The 21,328-nt window shown below is 42.6% G+C and overlaps 1 protein-coding gene across 4 annotated transcripts in view; it reads right to left on the bottom strand.

Moving 5' to 3' along the window:
- Positions 1 to 21,328, bottom strand: part of KCNMA1 (potassium calcium-activated channel subfamily M alpha 1) — a 1,372,671-nt gene that overhangs the window by 136,197 nt on the left and 1,215,146 nt on the right. For all 4 annotated transcript variants that reach the window (XM_033940852.1, XM_033940853.1, XM_033940854.1 and 1 more), the window contains one exon: positions 11,790 to 11,903. In XM_033940852.1, coding sequence (XP_033796743.1) covers positions 11,790 to 11,903 — 114 coding nt within the window. The remainder of the gene's footprint in view (positions 1 to 11,789; positions 11,904 to 21,328) is intronic.

The following is a 21,328-nucleotide window of genomic DNA, read 5'->3' as shown; positions in this document are numbered from 1 at the left end:
ATATGCTTTTCAGAGCTAAACATAACTGTCCAGTGAAAGGCAGCTATCTTTTAGCCCCATCGTATTCAGCTGGTTATAACAATTTTAAATTTGTCCCCTGTGAAGATACAGTAAGGACAATCTCTTTGAAAAGAATGTCCCAAATTACATGTGTCCTCTTCAGATCATATGGCCCTTTTGTGTCCTGATGTTATCATTCCAAGGTACTTTGAACAGACACATATTTGCTATTGTTTATCAATAATAGATGCTTGGATTTTTGGCCAAATTTTCCGAGTTCTATAACAATTTCCAACTAACTGTTTTTATTACTGTACGGTGCTCTTACATACTGGGGGGTAAAATGTACAAAGAGATGCCTATTTTGGGGTGAATTCTATGAGGGATCTTCAAAACATTTCCGCACTTTTATTTTTATAAACAATATTTATTAAATATCTCTAAAGCAAATTACATCACTTTTCCACATAATCACCCTGTTTTGAGATACAATTTTCCCGTGACTTTCTACGACACACCCTCTTACCACTTCCCCCGCCCCCAACCACTTCGTACGAAAATATGAAAGTGTGGATACTTTTTGAAGAACCCTTGTATAATAGGGCACCTCCACTTATATAACCTGAAGTTGTGAACCAATAATCTACTCTAAAAAGGAATGTAAGGGCCTATTTACCTTTATAGCAGGGGTGTCCAATGTCGGTCCTCGAGGGCCGCAATCCAGTCGGGTTTTCAGGATTTCCCCAATGAATATGTATGAGATCTATTAGCATACAATGAAAGCAGTGCATGCAAATAGATCTCATACATATTCATTGGGGAAATCCTGAAAACCCGACTGGATTGCGGCCCTCGAGGACCGACATTGGACACCCCTGCTTTATAGAATACTAACAGAATCTGGTTGGATGTGCCTAAAATTTAGGTGCTTGCCTTTATGTCAAATCATAGAGTGGGTGTTAAGTGAAAACAACTAAAGGTTCTTTTTACTAAGCAGTGGTAAGCACTAGAGCAGGGGTGTCCAATGTCGGTCTTCGAGGGCCGCAATCCAGTCGGGTTTTCAGGATTTCCCCAATGAATATGCATGAGATCTATTAGCATTCAATGAAAGCAGTGCATGCAAATAGACCTCATGTATATTCATTGGGGAAATCCTGAAAATCCGACTGGACTGCGGCCCTCGAGGACCGACATTGGACACCCCTGCACTAGAGCATGCTTACTGCAGCTTAAAAAAGGTTAATGTAGGATATGCTGTGCTGTCCTGTGGTAAATTTGTCAATGAACACCGCACACTATAAAATATAATTTTTATTTTATAGGAAGTGGCATGTTTGAAGGTGGAGGGTGGTTGTGACAGCACTAATCAACATGTGATATATTGCCATGGGGTTAGTGCATGAGCCCTTGCTGCCTACATAATGGGTGGTGGTAAGGGCTCACATGGTAATATTTTTAATGATCGCATGCTAATTGTGCAATTGGCCATTAAAAATTGTCCTGTTTCAGCCACGCCAAAAGATGCCTTAGTGCTCATGAAAGACCCCTAAGTGGGCAGGGACACACATAACATTACATTATATTAGTGACTTTTATTCCGCCATTACTTGCGGTTCAAGGCGGATTACATAAGAGATTATCTGGACAATTCCAGAAGAGTTACATAGTTGAGCAGGCTATTTGGGGGGATTGAAATGCTTCCTGTGGAGTTAGTTTGTCTTGATTGATTTCTTGAATAGCAGGGTTTTTATTTCTTTTCTGAAAGTTTTGTAGTCTGGTGTCATGATCAGTAGATTGGATAGTTGGTGGTCAGGTTTCGCTGCCTGCATGGCCAGTAGGCCATTGTACATTTTTTTGCATTTGACATCTCTGATTGAGGGGTACGTGAATGGTGTCTGGGCTCTCCTGACACCTGTGAGGAGTGTGTGGTGCAGTGGTTGGATCTACAGCCTCAGCACCCTGGGGTTGTGGGTTCAAACCCCGCGCTGCTCCTTGTGACCCTGGGCAAGTCACTTAATCCTCCATAGCCCCAGGTACGTTAGATAGATTGTGAGCCCACCGGGACAGAGAGGGAAAAATGCTTGAGCACCTGATTGTAAAAACCGCTTAGATAACCTTGATAGGCGGTATATAAAATCCTAATAAACTATAAAACTCCTTAGCCTGGTTGTGGCTAAATTGTATGTATACATCCCCTTATACCTATATATTATATAATTTAGGTGCATTGGTATAGAATAGCACTTAGATGGCATGTTAAGTATGCACATAAGCATTTATATGCTAGTATTTTAAACATGAGTATAACACATGCATAAATGTTAGCACATGAAGGGGAATTTTCAAAACATATGTCTACGTCCAATTTGGATGTATGGCGCTAGACGTCTAAAGTCGGCAATAAGAAAATGTCTGTTTTCGAAAGTCAAACCACCATACGTCTAGAAATAATAATAATACTAATAAATCCTCAATCTGGACATCCAGACCATTGGGGCGCCCAGACCGCCAGGATGTCTATCTTTATATCACATTTTTGACCAAAATGTTGTCCAAGTCTCAAACGCTCAGAACAAGACCATTTGGACGTGAGAGGGGCCAGCCCTGTAATGGAATGGCCACCCAAACATGGCAACAGAGCAGTGAGGCACATTAGAAAGCACTGCTGTTAACTTCACATAAAGGGTGCCAGATAAACATCTCACCAGAACTCCCTTCTAGGTTATGGAGAGCCACCCAAAACCCACTAGTCTACAACCCCAAAGGCCCTTATGGCTGCAGGTGGCATCTAAATGGCAGTAGAGTAGGGTTTTGGTGGGCTCACATTTTCCACCATGAATGTAGCGGTTAGAGTGGCTTATGGGACTTGTTACTCCTTTCTATGGTTCACAAGCCCACCCATTAGGCTACTTAAGACACCTGTGTGCAGCTCTACTAGACTTTCCTACACCAGGGGGGGAGGGGAAGGCTCCAGGACTGCTGCAGGCGAGCCGCTGCCACTACCCAGGATCAAAAAAACTGGCGAGTTTGTAGATCTTTTGAAAATATGCCCTGAATGTCCAGTAATGAGCATTGCCACAAGGAAATAAGACCTTTTAAATGTACCTTGGCTTCGCAGCATGGCCCAGATATCCAGTAGCAATGGGTTTAAACAAAGCACCTCCCCTTCTTTGGGGGCATCGGTGTCAAAGGATGTTGACTATTTACTTAAGGGAAGAAAACAATTTGGATAAATTTAAGAGCAAACTAAAAAGCTTTCTTTTTAAAGATGCATTTAATAATAAGAAAGACTGGCTAGGAGTTACATTCCAATCGTATAACTTCGTGGTTCATTGTTCTCTCCCGTCCCATTGTTTTTTTACCATAATTGTCTTCTCTTCTATCAATCAACTTGTATTTCTTTTCCCATCCTTTCCTCTTATTTTATTACGCTTGTAAAGTCAGCCTTCAATATGTTTCGTAAGTTTTTTTGTTTGTTTTCTTGCCCCCTTAATTTTTGTAATTTTACTGATATGTTCATCGCTTAGAATTTTGAATAAGCAATCAATCAAATTTATAAGAAACTTGAAACTTGACGTTCTGGAGACAGGTATGCGCATTTGTATTCTGATCTTTGTAGGTATGAGGGGGGTCAGTGAGCACAGGGGGAATGTGGGCGTGTCTTACCTTGATGCATGCAGTGGTCATATGGTCAGTTTGGGCACTTAGACCCTTCTAAAACAGGTCTAGTTCCAAAAGTATTAGTTCTGTCCAGGGTGTCTTGCTAAATGTTTGATTATTGCAGCAAGATGTCCATGTCTAACCTGACTGCCCAAAGCCCACCCAGAACACGCCTCCACCAGGCCCATCTTATACTCTTATACATACAGAGGCTAGGACACCTCGCTAGATGTTCAGAAAGACGATTTTGATTCGGCACTTGGACATCCTAGTGATTAGGACGTCCAAGTGCTGATTTAGGATGTTTTTTGGACTTCTATGTTTTTTTTAATGATGGGCCCCTTAATGTATAGAATTGCCCCTTAAAACCTATTTTATAAGGGCACCAAAAACTGTAACAAGCATAATAGGTTTTTATATTCATGACAACAATAAAATAACTTCAACCTATACACTGCCATACCAAAATTTTAAAGAGCGAGAAAGAACCATCAAATATAAGAAGCTCTATTCAAGTAATGATTGGTAAACAACAAGAAGCTTTAAGCAAATATCATCATCAGTCCATTCCTTCCATTTTTTAAAAATACAAGGTCTGTTCAAAAAGTTCCAGGACTGATTTTATAAAATTTTATTAAGCAATCTTACAACTTATTCCATTGGGTTCCCTTGAAAGTACCCCCCTTCCCCAATACATAGTCAGAAACCTAAACAAGAAATCACCGTCTGTAACCAGAAAACTGCTTCCTTCAATGTTGTGTAACTCTCTACTGTATCCCAAATGTATTGTTATTCATCATTGTAACCTGTTATATACTTGCTTCTTTGTTTTGTAATTCTCCTGGAAATGTCCAGACTACTAATTTGTAATCCGCTTAGAACCGCAAGGCACAGGCGGAATAGAAATCACTAATGTAATGTAATGTAAAGTATACACTTTTCCCAATGTCATTTCCACTTCTGAAAACAGTCCTTAAATGCATCTTCAGGAATCACCAAAAGTTGCTGCGTCAAATTTTGCTTTATGTCTTCAATGGTGTTGAATTGCTTTCCTTTCAGCGTGGATTTAAGTTTAGAAAACAAGAAGTCAGCAGGGGCCAAGACAGGAGAGTAAGGTGATTGAGGAAGAATTGTCATTGTGTTTTTGCACAAAATTTGCAAATGTCGACGTATTCAAAGCACCTTCCACAACTCATGACATGTTCCTCATAAGCCACTTTCAACATTTCATAAGTTTCTTTAGCGGTCTTACCCAATTTAAAACAGAATTTCACGCTGTAGCTCTGCTCATTGAGGTCGCACACGATGAAAAATAACCAATCATGAAAACACACTTTCACAAAAACTGCTGTAGCTTGGAAATGAAGACAGATATTAACAAACAGAAAAAAATGAGGTTACTCGTGAGGTTTCAAGCTACTCAACCCCACCTAGTGCATCTCAAAAGAATGTCCTGTTGGCTCGCAATTCAAACTGTCCTGGAACTTTGGAACAGAATTCATATATATAAATATGTAAAATGTCCATATTAGTATCCACATAAATGCTGAATTATTCCAAAAGTAGAAAAGAAGTACTTGTCTCATTCTCTCAAACTGCGATACTAAATGTCCACATCCAAATATGGAGAAATTCAGTTTGATTCAGTCTAACAACTCTGCTTCAGGGAACAATGTTTCAAAACAGCTGGTATGCTGTAGTTTTATTTTATAAAGGCAACATAAAACACCTATGTGCCATTATAAAACAGGAACCCAGAACCAACCCCAAAACCACCCAAATCCTCACACACACCTGCTCCATAGAATGTGCGAATGTGTGCATGCACTTGCTTATTTTAAAAAAACTACAAAGATATATGGCAAATGTCACACTAGATTTGCCAAAATCAAGAATATTTACACTTGGTGTACAAGTGGTCTGCCATTTTGTCAGCATGAAATTTTTATATGTTTATTCAGTCATGCAGTTTTATAATAGCCATTTATTTGGCCAATGAAAGCATATGTTAGACTCAGAAGATGTCTATAAAATGTTTCCTAATAGGATGGCAATTCTGTAAAGGGTTGCCTATTAGAAGCCTATACTCTATAGCACACATGTCAAACACAAGGCCCGGGGGCTGAATCCGGTCCGCCCAGCCGCAGTGACTGTGCCACATCTATGCGCCTGACCATGCAGCCCCAGTCTCAGTGGTGCTCCAAGATCCTCACCACGCTGCCTCAGTACCCCTTTGCAGGCAGAAGGACCAAATTCCAGTGAAAAAGCTGCTGGAGCAGGGCACGCCACACAAGTGCCTGACTGCGCCACAGGTGTCTGAGGGTGAGGAAGGATCTATACTTCTATTAAGCCTAAGGGCTCCTTTTACTAAGGTGCGCTAGCGTTTTTAGCGCATGCACAAAATTACTGTACAGTACACTTCTAGAATAATGCCAGCTCAATGCTGGTGTTAAGGACTAGCGCGCGTGACAATTTAGCACGCACTATTCCGCGTGTTAAGGCCCTAATGCACCTTTGTAAAAGGAACCCTAAGTATCTTAATAAAAAATTTGGTCCGCGACTTAGCCTGTGTTTTAGATTTTGACCCCTTTTGTGATTGAGTTTGACACCCCTGCTCTAAAGGAAAGCAGGCACCTGCTTTCTTTTATAGAATATTAACATAGCCATACACAAGCACTTATATCAGTTACAGAGCTGGAGTCTGATCATTTAGTCTGCAGAGATCAATGTTTTTAAAGTCACTGATAGCTGAATGAAGCCCGGATGTTCAGTGCCGATATCTTGGTCAGTGAAGTCACCTAGAAGCAGTGGCGTACCTAGCATATTTGACATCGGGGGGCCCATCATTTTTTGGCACCCCCCATCTGTATGAAAAACATGATTTTTAGTAACAAGCCACATGTCACACATGAGTACCTAGGAAAAGGCAGCATCTTATATACTGCAGTGAGCAGTACAACATCAATACACCCATTATAAAACTAAACAAGCCAGACCAGTACAGATCAATCCTACACCGTCAATCCTAACAGAAAACCATGTCTTTCAAACACACAGAACACCTTCGCCTAGTATGGAATATGTCATCACAAACTAACCCCTTGCCCTTTTACAAAACTGTAGTGTGGATTTTAGCCACGTTGGTAACAGCTCTTACGCTCATAGAATTCTGAGCATCAGAGCTGCTACCACCACGGGTGGCGCTAAAAAACACTCCACAGTTTTGTAAAAGGGGGGTTAAAATAGAAATACATAGACAAAGGTTAAATTGAACCAGCAAGAAGCTGGACTCTGCATAAAATGCAACACCACAGAAACAGTGACATATGTCTCCTAAAGCACAGTTCTTCAACCGCCGGTCCGCGGACCGGTGCCGGTCCGCGAAGGATTCAGGACCCCGACGCAGCAAAAGGTGCCGGCATCAGCTGACGTGCAACTTCCTGTTGCCGTCGCTATGCCGACACTCCTGCCTGCCACCACCGACTCCTGCCACATATGTCTCCGCACCCCCAGAAAAGCAGCGGCAGGTCTGTGTGCTTTTAACTTCGGCACACAGCTGCCCCTAAGCAGTATTTTAGCGCGGTTTCATGAGGCAGCCTCGGGGCCTTTGGTAGGCCGGCCCACATCGCATCATCGAAGCAGGCCGGCCTACCAAAGGCTGCCTCATGAAACCGCGCTAAAATACTGCTTAGGGGCAGCTGTGTGCCGAAGTTAAAAGCACACAGAGCTGCTGCTAGCCTACATAGAGAGAACATTTTCTGGAGAGGGAAGGAGGGAAGGGAGAAGGGGTACTCCTGGACAAGGGAGGGGAAGGGGCTACTGCTGGCAGGGGAGAAGGGAAAGGGAAGGGATGAGAATTACTGTTGGATAAGGGGAGGAGGAAAGGGAGAAGGTACTGCTGGAACATTGGAAGGAAACAGCTGGCAAGGAGATTAGAGGAGGGGAAGGAGTCAGGATGGAATGGAGAGACCAGATGAGGGAAAGGGGAGAGACAGAGGAATGACAAGGTAGAGACAGATTGATGCTGGGAAGGGGGTCAGATGAAAAATAAGGAAAGAGGGACAAAGATGCTAGATCTGGTGTAGGAGAGAGGGGCATAGAAAGAACGCAGATACCATATGGGAGGGGGAGGGGTAGGGGTAGAGGGCAGACAGTGGATGGAAGAGGCAGATGCTGGATTGAAGAGACAGAGGGCAGACGCTGGATGGAAGAGAGTGAAAAGACGATGAAAGCAGAAACCAGAGATGACAAAAGGTAGAAAAAAATAATTTTATTTTTATCTTGTGATTAGAATATATCAGATTTAAAATATGTATCCTGCTAGAGCTGATGTTAGACATAACTGGGGAGTGCAAAGCCCAGGTAGTGCGTCTTTAGCTTCCAGCTGGATTAGGGCTCTCTCTGACCAGGAGGCAGTTGCCCTAGTTGCACTCTCCCTAACACCATTCCTGCCATGTGTGACTGCAGTATTCTGTTAGCATGATATTTGTGTAGCATTCTATAATAATTTGGCTTACTCAGTTTTCTTGATAGTAGAGGGGATATATGTGAGGGGGAGGGGAGACAGGAGTTTTGTTGATCCTTGCCCTGTATTATTTATATTTATAAAATGACAATTGTACAGAATATTGTTTCTTTTTATACTTTAATAAAATATGTTCAGTATAAAATCATAACTATTTGAGGCTTGTGCAGATGGGATCTGATGGTTAACGGGACCGAGCTCGCGAGGACAGGGCGGCAATGGGGTTTTTTAAAATTTCAGTCTTATTAGTTTGCCGGTCCACTAAATAATTATTTTATTTCCGCCGGTCCATAAGTGTAAAAAGGCTGAAGAACACTGTCCTAAAGCAATAAATAAATAGAAAATTTTTGTTCTACCTTTGGCTTCTCTGGTTTCTGCTTTCCTCATCTTCTTGTTACTGTCTTTCTTCCATCCACTGTGTGCCATCTCTCTGCCCCTCCCTATATGGCATCTTCTCTCCTTCTATGTCCCTTCCAGAAACTGTATGCCTTCCCCTTCCATCTCTCCTCTAGACTCCCCCCTCCTTTGGACTGGCATCCATCATCTTCCCTCTGTTCCTCATGGTCTGGCATCTTTCTCCTTTCATCTCTCTTTCCCTCCCCCCTGTAGTTTTTAGCATCTCTCTCTTCTCATTTCCTCCACTCAGATCTGATATGTCTGTCTCCTTCCCCGTTCTCTGGCATCTCTCTCTCTTCCCTTTCCTTCTCTGGTCTTCCTTCTTTATTTTCTGCCTCCGTTTAAATTAAATTCTTTCTTACTATGCAGTCCTCAGTTTCCCTCTTTTCACTCTGTCTACCCACAGCATGCCACCCCTTTCCTTCACCCCTCCACTATCTCACTAACTCTATCTTCTTCCCCCATCCAGCATATGTCCTTTTTCTTTATCCCTCCTTCCATCCAGTATGTGTTCTCTTTCTCCACTTCCATTCAGCATTTGCTCTCCCTTCTCCACACTTCCATCATCTGACCTCTTCTCTCTCCCCTTTCTACCCACTTCCATCATCTGTCCCCTTCTCTCAATCTCTCCATCCACCATAGGCACATCTTTTTCCCTTCCTCACCTTTCCGATTTTGGCAACAAGATCTGCAACACTCCCCCTCCCTGGACAACAGAATGGGCTCCGCAATCGACTCACTTTGCCTTGGCGATGGACCATTTTCCGGATCTGGCTGGCTGTGCATCCCCCCCCCCCTAAGGCTGCACCCGGGGCAGAGCGCCCCCCCCCCCCCTTGGTACACCACTGCCTAGAAGTTAACTTAGCTGATATTCAGAACAGTTAGCCTGGCAGAGAAAGAGAGGCCAGTCTTTTTCTGTGCTAATTTTACAAACTTAATTGGTTGACAGACTGAATATTGCTGTTATGGTGAATGGATGAAGAGGGATCTAGTAAAGCTTGAAGAATGGTCTAGAATTTGGAAGCTAAGATTTAATTTTGGGAAAAAAAAAAAAATGCCGGGTCATGTATGAGGGATCAGTACAGTAGAAGAGGGTAAAGAGTGTCTGTGCATAAAAGGAGAAAAAGGCGTGGGAGTGACTTAACTGATAATGGTGGTCAAACTGTGAGAAAAGACAATGTGTACACCCACCTGAAAAAAAAATTCTAGGTAAGATACGTGTGCATTTTATGCATGAATATGCCTTGTACTCTTTAGGGCCTTCTTTATTCCCTAAGCTAAACTGGCTTTTTGAAAATTGTTCTCTCTCAATCTGACAAAAGAATAATAATAATAATAACAGCTTATATACCGCAATACCGTGAATACTGCTCCAGAACTCATGTAGTATGATATTGGGCGGAATTGGAAAACAGCCAGGGCAGGATTAATTCATCGAGGGCCCCTAGGCACCCAAGTACAGTGGGCCCCCTGACACGCCCCACCCCACCACGCGCCCAGGTGGAAACAGGAAGCTGCGTCAGAGGGAAGCTTTGGGCAAGCAGCACCACTTGCACAATTACACTTCCCGTTGCCTTTCTTACCCGCGTTACTTGCTTGTCTTACTTTCCGTTGATGGTGCGGCCGTGTTGCCGATCGGGGTGGGGCCCACGTTGCCAATCGGGGGGGGGGGGCTGCATTGCCGATTGATGCTGGAGGGGCCCATCGCCATTTGGAAAAATCAATGTTGATGCCCGTCTTCATCGGGCCCCCCCTGACCATTTTGGGCCCTAGGCACGTGCCTACTTGGCTTATTGGTTAATCCTGCCCTGAAAACAGCAGGTTTAAATTGCATTCTCATCTTTAGGGGTTCCTCTTACTAAGGTGCACTTACAGATGTAGGCCCAGATTCTATAAAATGATGCCTAAAATTAGGTGCCTAGATCTGCATGCCTAGCCAATTTAGGCACCTAATTTTCTTAATTGGCACTGTTAATTGAAAACAAAGTTAAAAATCAATTAAAAGTCCACTAAAAAATTAATCAGCTGGAAAGTGCCTAACTTGAGAAGCACCTACCACTTCGAGGTAGACATCTACATCGAGGTACCTACCAGCAAGTAGGAATGGCTAGGGGTGGATTGGAGACAGATTCTGGGTATAGTTTGCCAGATACTATTACGCGCCTAACTTAGGGCTCCTTTTACTAAGCTGCGATAGTGTTTTTAGTGCACGCAGCATTTTAGCGCACGCTAAACCCACGCTACGGGGCTAGAACTAACGCCAACTCGATGCTGGCATTAGATTCTAGCGTGCGCTATTCCACGCACTAGACTCTAACGCTCTTATACACACTCATTTATACCAAGAAAACCCTGACCTAAATGGCAGGGCAGCTAAGGATTCAATGCCTACTGGTGCCTAAGACCGCTTAGGAGCCACTAAATGGTGCCTATCAGATTATTGAGAATTGTGATCAACATCGCCCAGGAGTCATGATTAGCGCATGCTAAATATTGTGCGTTCCATAGTATTCCCATGGGCTGCATTAGTGCTTGATAATTATTATATGGAAATATGACCCTAGCGGTGGTCACATGAGATTGCTGCTAGTGGCACCATTTTGATGATCGCGCTGGGGTGGTCAAGAGCAAGTGGGCATTGCTCCTGGCCAAAGAGTCCCAGATCCCAAACCACCCTTAGTGGATGTCCCTGGATTCTCCGGCACCCCACCCCTGGACTACCAATAATAAGTCAAGCATCCATTGGGGGGGTGGGTATAGGCAGGCCAGGAGTACTGGGCCGTAGCTTTGCAGATGCTCCTGGGCCACAGGAGTAACACTGCTTGCAAGCTGGTAAGCAGACATGTGTAGCCCTCAAAGAACAGATCTGTAAACCTTTTTATATCTATCTATATAAACTGAGTATTAGACATCCTTGATATTACTGCAAATGACTAAAATAAATCAGTAAAATGTTAAACATTGAAAAGAATATTTGCAATTGTGTAATATATATATGTATGTATATATATATATATATATATATATATATGTATATATATATATATATATAAATATACTATTGCTAAGTATTAATCAATGCACTGTAAATACAGTTCTATTAGGGATAAGAACCAATCTGAAGCAACACAATCTAGGGAAAATATATTGCTGTAGGCAGACCTAAAAAGACACTGTAATATTTAAATCCACATCCAGATGCTCTTACCAAGCTCAGTTATTATAGGGATATTGGCCCCTGTTGTAATGGAGGGCTGGCGTACCAAACCATGAACTGGGCTGTTGTCGGGAGATGACCGGTCCATTCCTGGAGGTGTAAACCCTAAGAAAAGAGAGATGATCATTTTAGAAACATTTAAAATATGAGCAAAAATACATTCATGGAATGGAACTTTAGAAGCCAACAATACAGACAAATATGTTGATGGCTTTTTCAGAGTAAAATGATTGACTTAAGAGTTAGGCCACACAGTTGCAAAGTTCTTACAGCATATACTCAGCAGCTGTTTTTCTAAAGGAAATTGCATGGATAATTTCTAGGGATGGGCTGTCATTTACAATGACACGGGAAATGGCATATCCTGTGTGAAAGTTTGTGTTTTTTCATTTGCTGATGACAGTGAACACTCTTGAAAGAGTGCACCCTATTTACCAACAAAATGCTGAGACCAGCTTCAGAATTTATAAATTCTGGGACATTACAAGTCTCAATTTGAATCAAATTACCATACAAATTACGAGATTGTTTCTTAGCACAAAAAGTCCCATACCTCCCCTGTCCCATACAAACTGATATATAACCCATTTTCAGCAGCTCAATTACAAACAAAAACAACATTAAAGATGAACCACACCTTCTCCATCCTACGAAGTTCGCACAAAGGAGTGCCCAGTTGCTAAAGCATCTTACTGTTATTGCAACAGATTCATCCACTGTTGCTGGCATCAAGGAACATTTCCAGCTTTTAATAGATACTTATTCTCCTGTTCATCCACTGCACAGTTTAGGTTCTCTTTTACACCCATGTTTGAAAGACAGTCCGATTACCTTGCCATAGGCAACTAAATCTTTGGGAAGGTTGAACAAAACCAAATCAAAATTGAAGTCTATTGGTGATTTATAAACAGTTTTACAGAATATTGTCCCTTTTTATACTTTAATAAAATGATTTAAAAATAAAATCATAAGTGTTTGAGGCTTGTGCAAATGAGGACAGAGTCTGCGGGATGGGGCCAGAGTCCACAAGGACAAGGCAGGAACAGAGACAGAGCTTATCGGGATGGGGCAGGGACAAATGTTGTCCCTATGTCAACAGCTAAATCTTGGAAAACCCTACCTCATCAAGTTAGCCAGCATTGCAGTTATAGAAGTTTTAAAAAGGTCTGTTTAAGGAATATGTTCTTAACAAGTTTTAATTTTGATTACAGTAGCTTCTTTTTTCATTCTATGTAAACTTCTGTGAGTTATTGGTGCTACACAAAGATTGTATTTTATTGTATACTCTACATCAGGGGTCCTGAACCCCCGGTACATGGCCCACTAGCGGGCCGTGTCCGTCTGACAGTCGGGCCACGAGAGATCCTCCATCCCTCTGCAGAGCCCCGCCGACCACCGTTCTGAAAAGCAGCAGCAGCGGCAGCACTGAACAGGCTGCTTCGCTGCTTTCCACAGGGCCTTCTCTCTGCCTCCGCGCCACTGATGACATCATTAGTCATGCGGTGGCAAAGGGGAGGCCCTGGTGGGGAAGACAGCAAAGCAGCCTGTTCAGAACAGAAGTCAGCGGTCCTTCATGGTCGGGGGGAGAGATGGAAAGGTGCACAGGGGCATGGGTTGTCGGGATTCTTCTGCACGCGTATCACTGTTTTCCATCATCCCCAGATGGGATCGTTTGGTTGCAGGAGAACAAGCTCAGGCTGATTCTGCATTATGGTAAGTTGTATAATTTCTATTATGATATTATAACTTAATAATAATATCATAATGTAATATATATTGTGTATACAAATTCTATATCGGGACCCATAAATAGGGTGCTTGGTAGAAGCCTAAAGAAACATAGGCACCTTCATTCCATTATAGAACTCATCGTAGCTTAACAGGTTAGATACTGTATATGCTGATAATTTAGGTGTGAGCTTTTATGCCAATCATAGTGTTGGTATACTGGCTGAAGATATGTACACAATGTACAGTATTCTATACGTTACACCCATAGGTGGAAGTCCTTCCCAGAATTCAGCCATTTGTACACTCTCCATGCAAATATGTTATTTTGTAAATTAAGCATATATTTAAAGAATAGTGCTTCAGATTCTATTATTTCAAACATTTATATGCATAGCTGATGACACCTGTGTTATAAAATTGCCCTCCTAATGTGGAAGGGGTAATGGAAAGGAAGAGGGATGAGCGAGAAATGCACTTGACAGTTACCGTAACTTGATGGTAGTTACTACGCATTAGCTGCTGATGCAGGACATAACATGGAACAGTTAATGCCATCTCAAGAGCTCTGGTTAATTGCATCACTTGTCATCTGTCATTCAGTTCAATGCATTATTTTCTTTTCTCTATATTGGAATTTCCCCAGCAGTGAACACAGAGGTTTTACAGTTACCACATGCTAATTTTGGTAATCATCATGCATTAATAATTAGGGGCCTTATTGTTGAAATTACAAGCAGATGTACTGTTTTATTCCTTTAATCTACACATGCCCAAAGGAATATTACTTTTAGAGAGCAGCCATTATATTGGAATTCTGTAACAGGGCACCCTCGTATGTGTTTTACTTTTACCACCAGCCTACATAGCATCCAAGCTACGTCTATACACCCTAACCGCCCCCTCCGCTCCAAAGCAGAACAAAGACTCAGCATTCCCACAGGGAGATCCCTCCGAATGAGTACGGCGTACAAACGATCCTACAGCCATTTCCTACCTCAGCTATGGAACCGACTACCCACACAGATCAGGTCGCTAGACTCACTAATGACCTTCCGCAGAGCAGTAAAGACCTTCCTCTTCCGCCAATCGGGCCATTAAAAACTACCTCCTCAATATACTTCTCCTAGTACTCTTCGCTATGACCAGTCTGGTCTCTAGAATAAGCTCTGTTATTGTCTACTGTAACCTATTTGTTGTCATGACTAGTCTGTTTTCAAACGATTGTGAAAGTCTACTTGTAACCCGTTCTGAGCTTCTGGGAGAACAGGATAGAAATCTAAATAAATAAACAAGTTTCAGATAGCGCTGATCCACATTTTGCCTTAAAAAGCTCACCTGCTCTCTGAAGAAAGGGTTGAAACGGATACTCAGCAGCAGGAACCATCTTCGATCCTCGTTGCCCTGCCTCACGCCCTTCGAAACCGACATCCCAGCGCAGATATCAATTCCCAACAGAGCTCCCGGCTGCCTGCTTACTGCTGGGCCAGCATGTGAGCGTGCTCCGCCCCCCCAGTACCTGCCGGGAGCACTTAAATTGATTAGCAGCAGGAACCATCTTCGATCCTTGTTGCCCTGCCTCGCACCCATCAAAACCGACGTCTCAGCACCGAGATCAACTCCTGACAGAGCTCCCGGCTGCCTGCTTACTGCTGGGCCGGCATGTAAGTATGCTCTGCCCCCCAGTACCTGCCAGAAGCACTTAAATTGATCAGCAGCAGGAACCATCTTTGATCCTCGTTGCCCTGCCTCACGCCCTTCGAAACTGACGTCCCAGCGCCAAGATCAATTCCCGACAGAGCTCCCGGCTGCCTGCTTACTGCTGGGCCAGCGTGTGAGCATACTCCGCCCCCTCAGTACCTGCTGGGAGCACTTAAATTGGATCAGCTGAACGGCGTGCTGCCGTTCAGCGTGCCGGCTAAGGCGCACGGCAAAGGCGTGTGCCTTTGTGTGCGCCTTCACGAAGCGACTAAGCGGAGTCTACACAAGCCTCCCAACACCACGCTTCCCACCCAGCTACCAGATCCACCAGTAATCAGCCACCTCCCACCCTGCTACCAGATCCTGCTTTCGTGGTCCTTAAGTGAGCATGGGAACCTGTTACCGATGGCCTGCCTCGAGCACCCAACCTCCTGCTCTGGAAAATCCCCATAACTCAAGTTGCGGCATACCTTGATTATATTCTAATAGCTTGCATGACTCCAGATAATAACTCCATAACTCCAGATAATCAGCCTGCATCTCTCCAGTCTGCCTGGACAACTTAAGTACAGTCAGCAAACCTGTTTGCATGCCTCTAGTTAATCAGCACATCTTAAGTATAGGATAACATATTATATACTTTCATGACTCCAAATTTATCTAAGCTATTCTAAGTTCTTGTTATTCCATTATCTGGCTAATTCCTATAAGTACCCACAGGGTCAGCCAACTACCAGCTCCACCTTCTTTAGCGAGACGCCCAACACTTTCCTCTAACCCGACCCAACGCGAGGCCACATTTCTCGCCAGCCCAGTGAGGGGAAGGGCTGCCAATCTTCCCCCTCCCCCCACAGCATAAAGCCTGCTCCATTTCCCTTCGACTGACAAGTTCCTAGTTCCATTCTCTCTAATTCCTCCATCAATCACAGAGCAAACATGATCAACTCCACAGGAAAGCTTACAGCCCTCCTCCTTCTCTACCTACTCGGCACGAGAAGCTGGATATCAAGAGCCTTAGTATTTGAACCTATCCCAACCTACTTCACATGGGACAGAATCACTGGACCTGAAAAATCACTTTGACCCTCTCGTATCCTCCATGACTGCATGGAATCAGGTCCCCTTCCTATCTCGGTGGTTAATGTCTCCCGCCACTCCGCCAGACCACAGCACAAAAGAAAACAACTCCTTAAAACCTTACAACGAGCTGAGCCCTCAACACCTTCAGAACACCTCACCAATATTGGCACATATCTGAACATTTGCTCGGTTAGAAACAAAGCCCAAATGGTCAAAGACTGGCTAGAAGAATCCCACCTTGATATCCTACTTTTAACCGAAACATGGCTAATTTCTGATCAGGATGCTATCATAGATGATTTATTATCTTCAAATTAAAAAATTATTCCTCTATCAAGAAACTCTAAGAGAGGAGGCAGTTTAGCAATAATCCTCCGTGATCACTTCCAGTTTCAAACGCTTGACTCTAAACTAACCAATGACCTGGAAATTCTCACCTGCAAAATATCCAAAGAGGACTGTAAAGATAACTTGATCATTACAGTATTCTACACCCCCCCCCTAACAAATGGAGTCTAGCAAAAGAAGATCTCTACGAATTCCTCCTTACAAACTTAGTAGCCGACGCCTACAATCTTCTTGCCGGTGACATCAATCTACATCTCGAGCAGGAAGAGAACTCCAACGTTGCAGATCTACTTTCCTTCCTCACATCTCTAGGCTTTTCCAAACCATCTCCAACTAAAACTCACAGGAAAGGCCACCATTTAGATTTGATCACATTTCTTTCCAATATCACAACCACCCCCAGTGTAAGCTTTAAAGGTGAAACCTGGGCCAACACCCCCTGGTCAGACCATCTTATATGTAATTTCAAATTACACTGGTCCAAAAAAACAAACCAAAAGGAACCCTAGGATCAATCTCAAAGAGAAAATGATATGGACTAGAGGACAACTAAACCCAGTAGAATTTTGGTCACACTACAGCCTAATATCCATCCCTGATCTAGACCCAAATTTCATCCTAGGATGGAAACATTTCAGTAATCAGATTCTTAATGACATTGCACCATTGAAATTATGTAAAAAAAGACACCGTTTATCAGCCAGCTGGTTTGACGCCGACCTACTAGCATTAAAATGAGAAGTACGTAAATTAGAAAGATTATGGTGCAAATCAGGAAAAGATAATGACAGATACATTTGGCGACTAAAAGTTAAAGAGTACAAAAGAATGATCAAAGAAAAGCGTTGCAAACATTACTCCCAAACAATCAACTCTCCTTCGTTGAACAGCAAAGAACTCTTCAAAATAGTCAACTCCTTATTTAATCTTGATCTACATAAACGTTCCCACACAGATCTTCCACCCTCCGCTGCAAACCTAGCTGCCTACTTCGCCAAAAAATTTGCACTCTGAAAACGTCTCTTGTAACTACAAGCACTGACCCTTCAATCAATCTATCTGTCCTATAAAATGATGGCTCAACTACTGACATGATCTGGAATCATTTCGAAAACCCAGATTGGAACCAATTCCTCAAGCTCTACTCTAAATATGCAAAATCCAACTTCCCACTCCACCGACTATCATGAAAACAGCCCCCTTCCCATTCAAAGCTAAACTTTTCAACTGGGTCTCTCTCTGCCTGTCCACTGGCCACTTCCCATTGGAACTCGGCCATATTCTTGTAACTCCTATCATCAAAAATCCCAGTGTCTTCAGCTTCCAACTACAGATCCATTGACAATATTCCTCTCTTCCTTAAACTAATGGAAGGTCTAGTTAATCTTGACTTTATGAAACACCTAGAGAAGTTTAACATTCTACATGACTCTCAGTCAGGATTTCGCACAAATTACAGCACGGAAACTGTCAGCGTTGTTGACTGATCACCTCTTCCATTTGTTTTCTCTGGGAAAAAGCGCACTGGTACTTCAATTCAACCTAAGCAGTGCCTTTGACCTTGTTGACCATGACATTCTGATCAGATGCCTCGATTCTATTGGCATCTCAGGACAGGTACTAACCTAGTTCACAGGCTTCTTAAAAAAACCGCACCTACCAAGTTCACTGCGATGGAACCTTTTCCCAATCCCGGAGCAACCCCTGTTGAGTCCCACAGGGCTCCCCTCTCTCTCCCTCACTGTTCAATGGCTACATGGCATCATTGGGTCATATGCTATCTGATTTAAAACTGAAATCATACATTTATGCAGATGACATTACAATCATCATCCCCATAACCTCACTGACACAAGAGACCGAACAATTCACTTCTTCTGTTCTCACCAAGGTAGAACAATGGGCCACTCAATTCAAACTAAAATTAAACCCAGAAAAAACTAAGCTTTTCCTGGCAAGTCCCAACCACAAGCTAATGAATATCTCTCTGAAATTAAATGGGCTAACCTACCCAATCAATTCTACCATCAAAATCCTAGGAGTCACCCTGGACCAATGCCTGACGTTTGAAGACCATACCAATGCCCAGATTAAAAAATGTTTTTGCACCCTCTGGAAACTCCGTACCATCAAACACTACTTTGACTTCCTCTCCTTTCGATTGCTTGTTCAGTCACTAATCTTAAGCACCTTAGACTATTGTAATATCATATACCTGGGATCCTTTAAGAAAACCATCAAACGTCTGAGAATCATACAGAATACTGCTGTCCGCCTCATCTATGGTCTCAAAAATTCGGACCATATAAGCTCGTTCTACAGAAAACTTCACTGGTTGCCAATGGAGGCTAGGGTCATCTTCAAATTTGCCTGCCTTTGCTTCAAAACCATAACAGGTTCATCCTCGGTCTACCTGTCGCACCATTTTGTATTTCCAAGCACCTCCCGCACACGTTAACACCTACCTGTTTGCCTTCCCCTCCCTGAAGGGCTGTGTCTGCAAGAGATTCCTTGATAGAACACTGTCATTCCAAGCTGGCAAATGGAATAAATGTCTAACCACCTTCATTTCTAACACACCCTCCTACCAAGCCTTCAGGAAATCAATCAAAACCTATCTCTTTGACAAATTTCTCTGATTCCTCACTGCCTTGTTCTATCTCTGATATACTTATTGTATACCTAACTACTCTACCAATGTAATTGACAATATTCCTCTGTAAATCGCTCTGAACTGCTTCTGGTATTGCGGTATACAAAATAAAGTTATTATTATTACTCCGTCGGAGAGGTGTTGCTGTTAAGCAAGCTATGTACACTGTTACAATCTAGCAGTTTGAATAAATAACTGAAAAAGAAAAAAATTAATAAGTAAAAAATTAACAAATACAAAGAATGAATTAAAAGAAAATTTATTTAATCACATGCACAAAAAACATACACAAAAAAACCCCAAAGGGACTAATAAGGAGTCCAGCCAGCGTGAGTCTGCAGACCCAATGGTTGAACATTAGCAATTTAACATAAGTTTTGAAAAGAAATTGCACTTGATGAATATTTTTGTATGTCAGAGTCTATTCTATAAAGCATGGGTTCTCAAATCCAGCCCTCAAGGCCCAAAACACAGTCTGGTTATCAGGATTTTCACAATGAATATGTATGAGATCTATTTGCATGCAACAGAAGCACTGAATGCAAATAGAACACATACAGATTCATTTTGGACATCCTGAAAACCAGGCTGGGTTTCGGACTTTGAGGACTGGATTTGAGGACCCTTGCTATAAAGCAGGGGTAGGGAACTCCGGTCCTCGAGAGCCGTATTCCAATCGGGTTTTCAGGATTTCCCCCAATGAATATGCATGAGATCTATTTGAATGCACTGCTTTCAATGCATATTCATTGGGGAAATCTTTAAAACCCGACTGGAATACGGCTCTCGAGGACCGGAGTTCCCTATCCCTGCTATAAAGGAAAGTAAGGCAGGGGTGTCCAATGTCGGTCCTCGAGGGCCGCAGTCCAGTCGGGTTTTCAGGATTTCCCCAGTGAATATGCATGAGATCTATTAGCATACAATGAAAGCAGTGCATGCAAATAGACCTCATGTATATTCATTGGGGAAATCCTGAAAACCCGACTGGACTGCGGCCCTCGAGGACCGACAATGGACACCCCTGAAGTAAGGGCTCCTTTTATAAAGCCGCGCAAGCGGCTTAACGCGCGTAATAGAGTGCGCTAAACCGCCAGCCACGCTAGCTGTTACCACCTCCTCTTGAGCAGGCGGTAGTTTTTCGGCCACCACGGGAGTTAGCGCGTGATGAAAAGTCGCTAGTGTGGCTTTGTAAAAGGAGTTTCAAGTTTATTTAAAATTTCTTATACCGCCTAATCAAGCCTTCTAGGCGATGTACAAAAATGCCAAAACTTAAGACACTCTTCTAACAACACTAGGCTTGCATTGCATATGTTGAATTTGTCAAAAGCCTTAAATGATCCGGCGTTTTCTGTATCCCTGGATGCAGAAAAGGCCTTTGATCGTGTTGAATGGACCTTCATGTATCAAGCGTTGAAATGGTTTGGTATTGGTTCAGGATTTATACAAATGGTTCAAACATTGTATAGCTCTCCTGTGGCTAAATTGTATATTAATAATAATTTTTCAGAAGGTTTTAGATTACAGAGGGGAGTTAGACAAGGTTGTCCCTTGTCTCCTCTGCTTTTTGATATTGTATTGGAACCCTTGTTATTGGCTATTCAGGGTATTCCTCATAAAGATCGGGAATATAAGGTCTCGCCTTACGCGGATGATATATTGCTCTATTTGAGAAATCCTGAGACAACCATTCCTAGCTTACTTAAAATGATTGAAAAATTTGGAAAATTTTCAGGTTACAAGATAAATTGGAGTAAATCAGAAATTCTTCCACTCAATGTCCATTGTACAAAAGGATTGTTTGACTCATTTCCCTTTCTTTGAAGGGAAGATGGAATAAAATATTTAGACATTTGGATTAAAAATACGTTGGAGGAAACAATAAAAATAAATGAAAAATTGTTAATACAGAAGGTTACAGAATTGTGGGAGCAATGGAATCCTTTACATCTTTCATGGTGGGGGAGAATCCAAACTATAAAGATGATGATCTTGCCTGTTTGTTATCAGTTGGGTATGTTGC

Source organism: Geotrypetes seraphini, chromosome 4 (assembly GCF_902459505.1).
Source record: "Geotrypetes seraphini chromosome 4, aGeoSer1.1, whole genome shotgun sequence".
NCBI classification, from domain to species: domain Eukaryota; kingdom Metazoa; phylum Chordata; class Amphibia; order Gymnophiona; family Dermophiidae; genus Geotrypetes; species Geotrypetes seraphini.
Note: the sequence above shows the minus strand (reverse complement) of the source record. Positions and strands in the feature narration are given on the sequence as shown.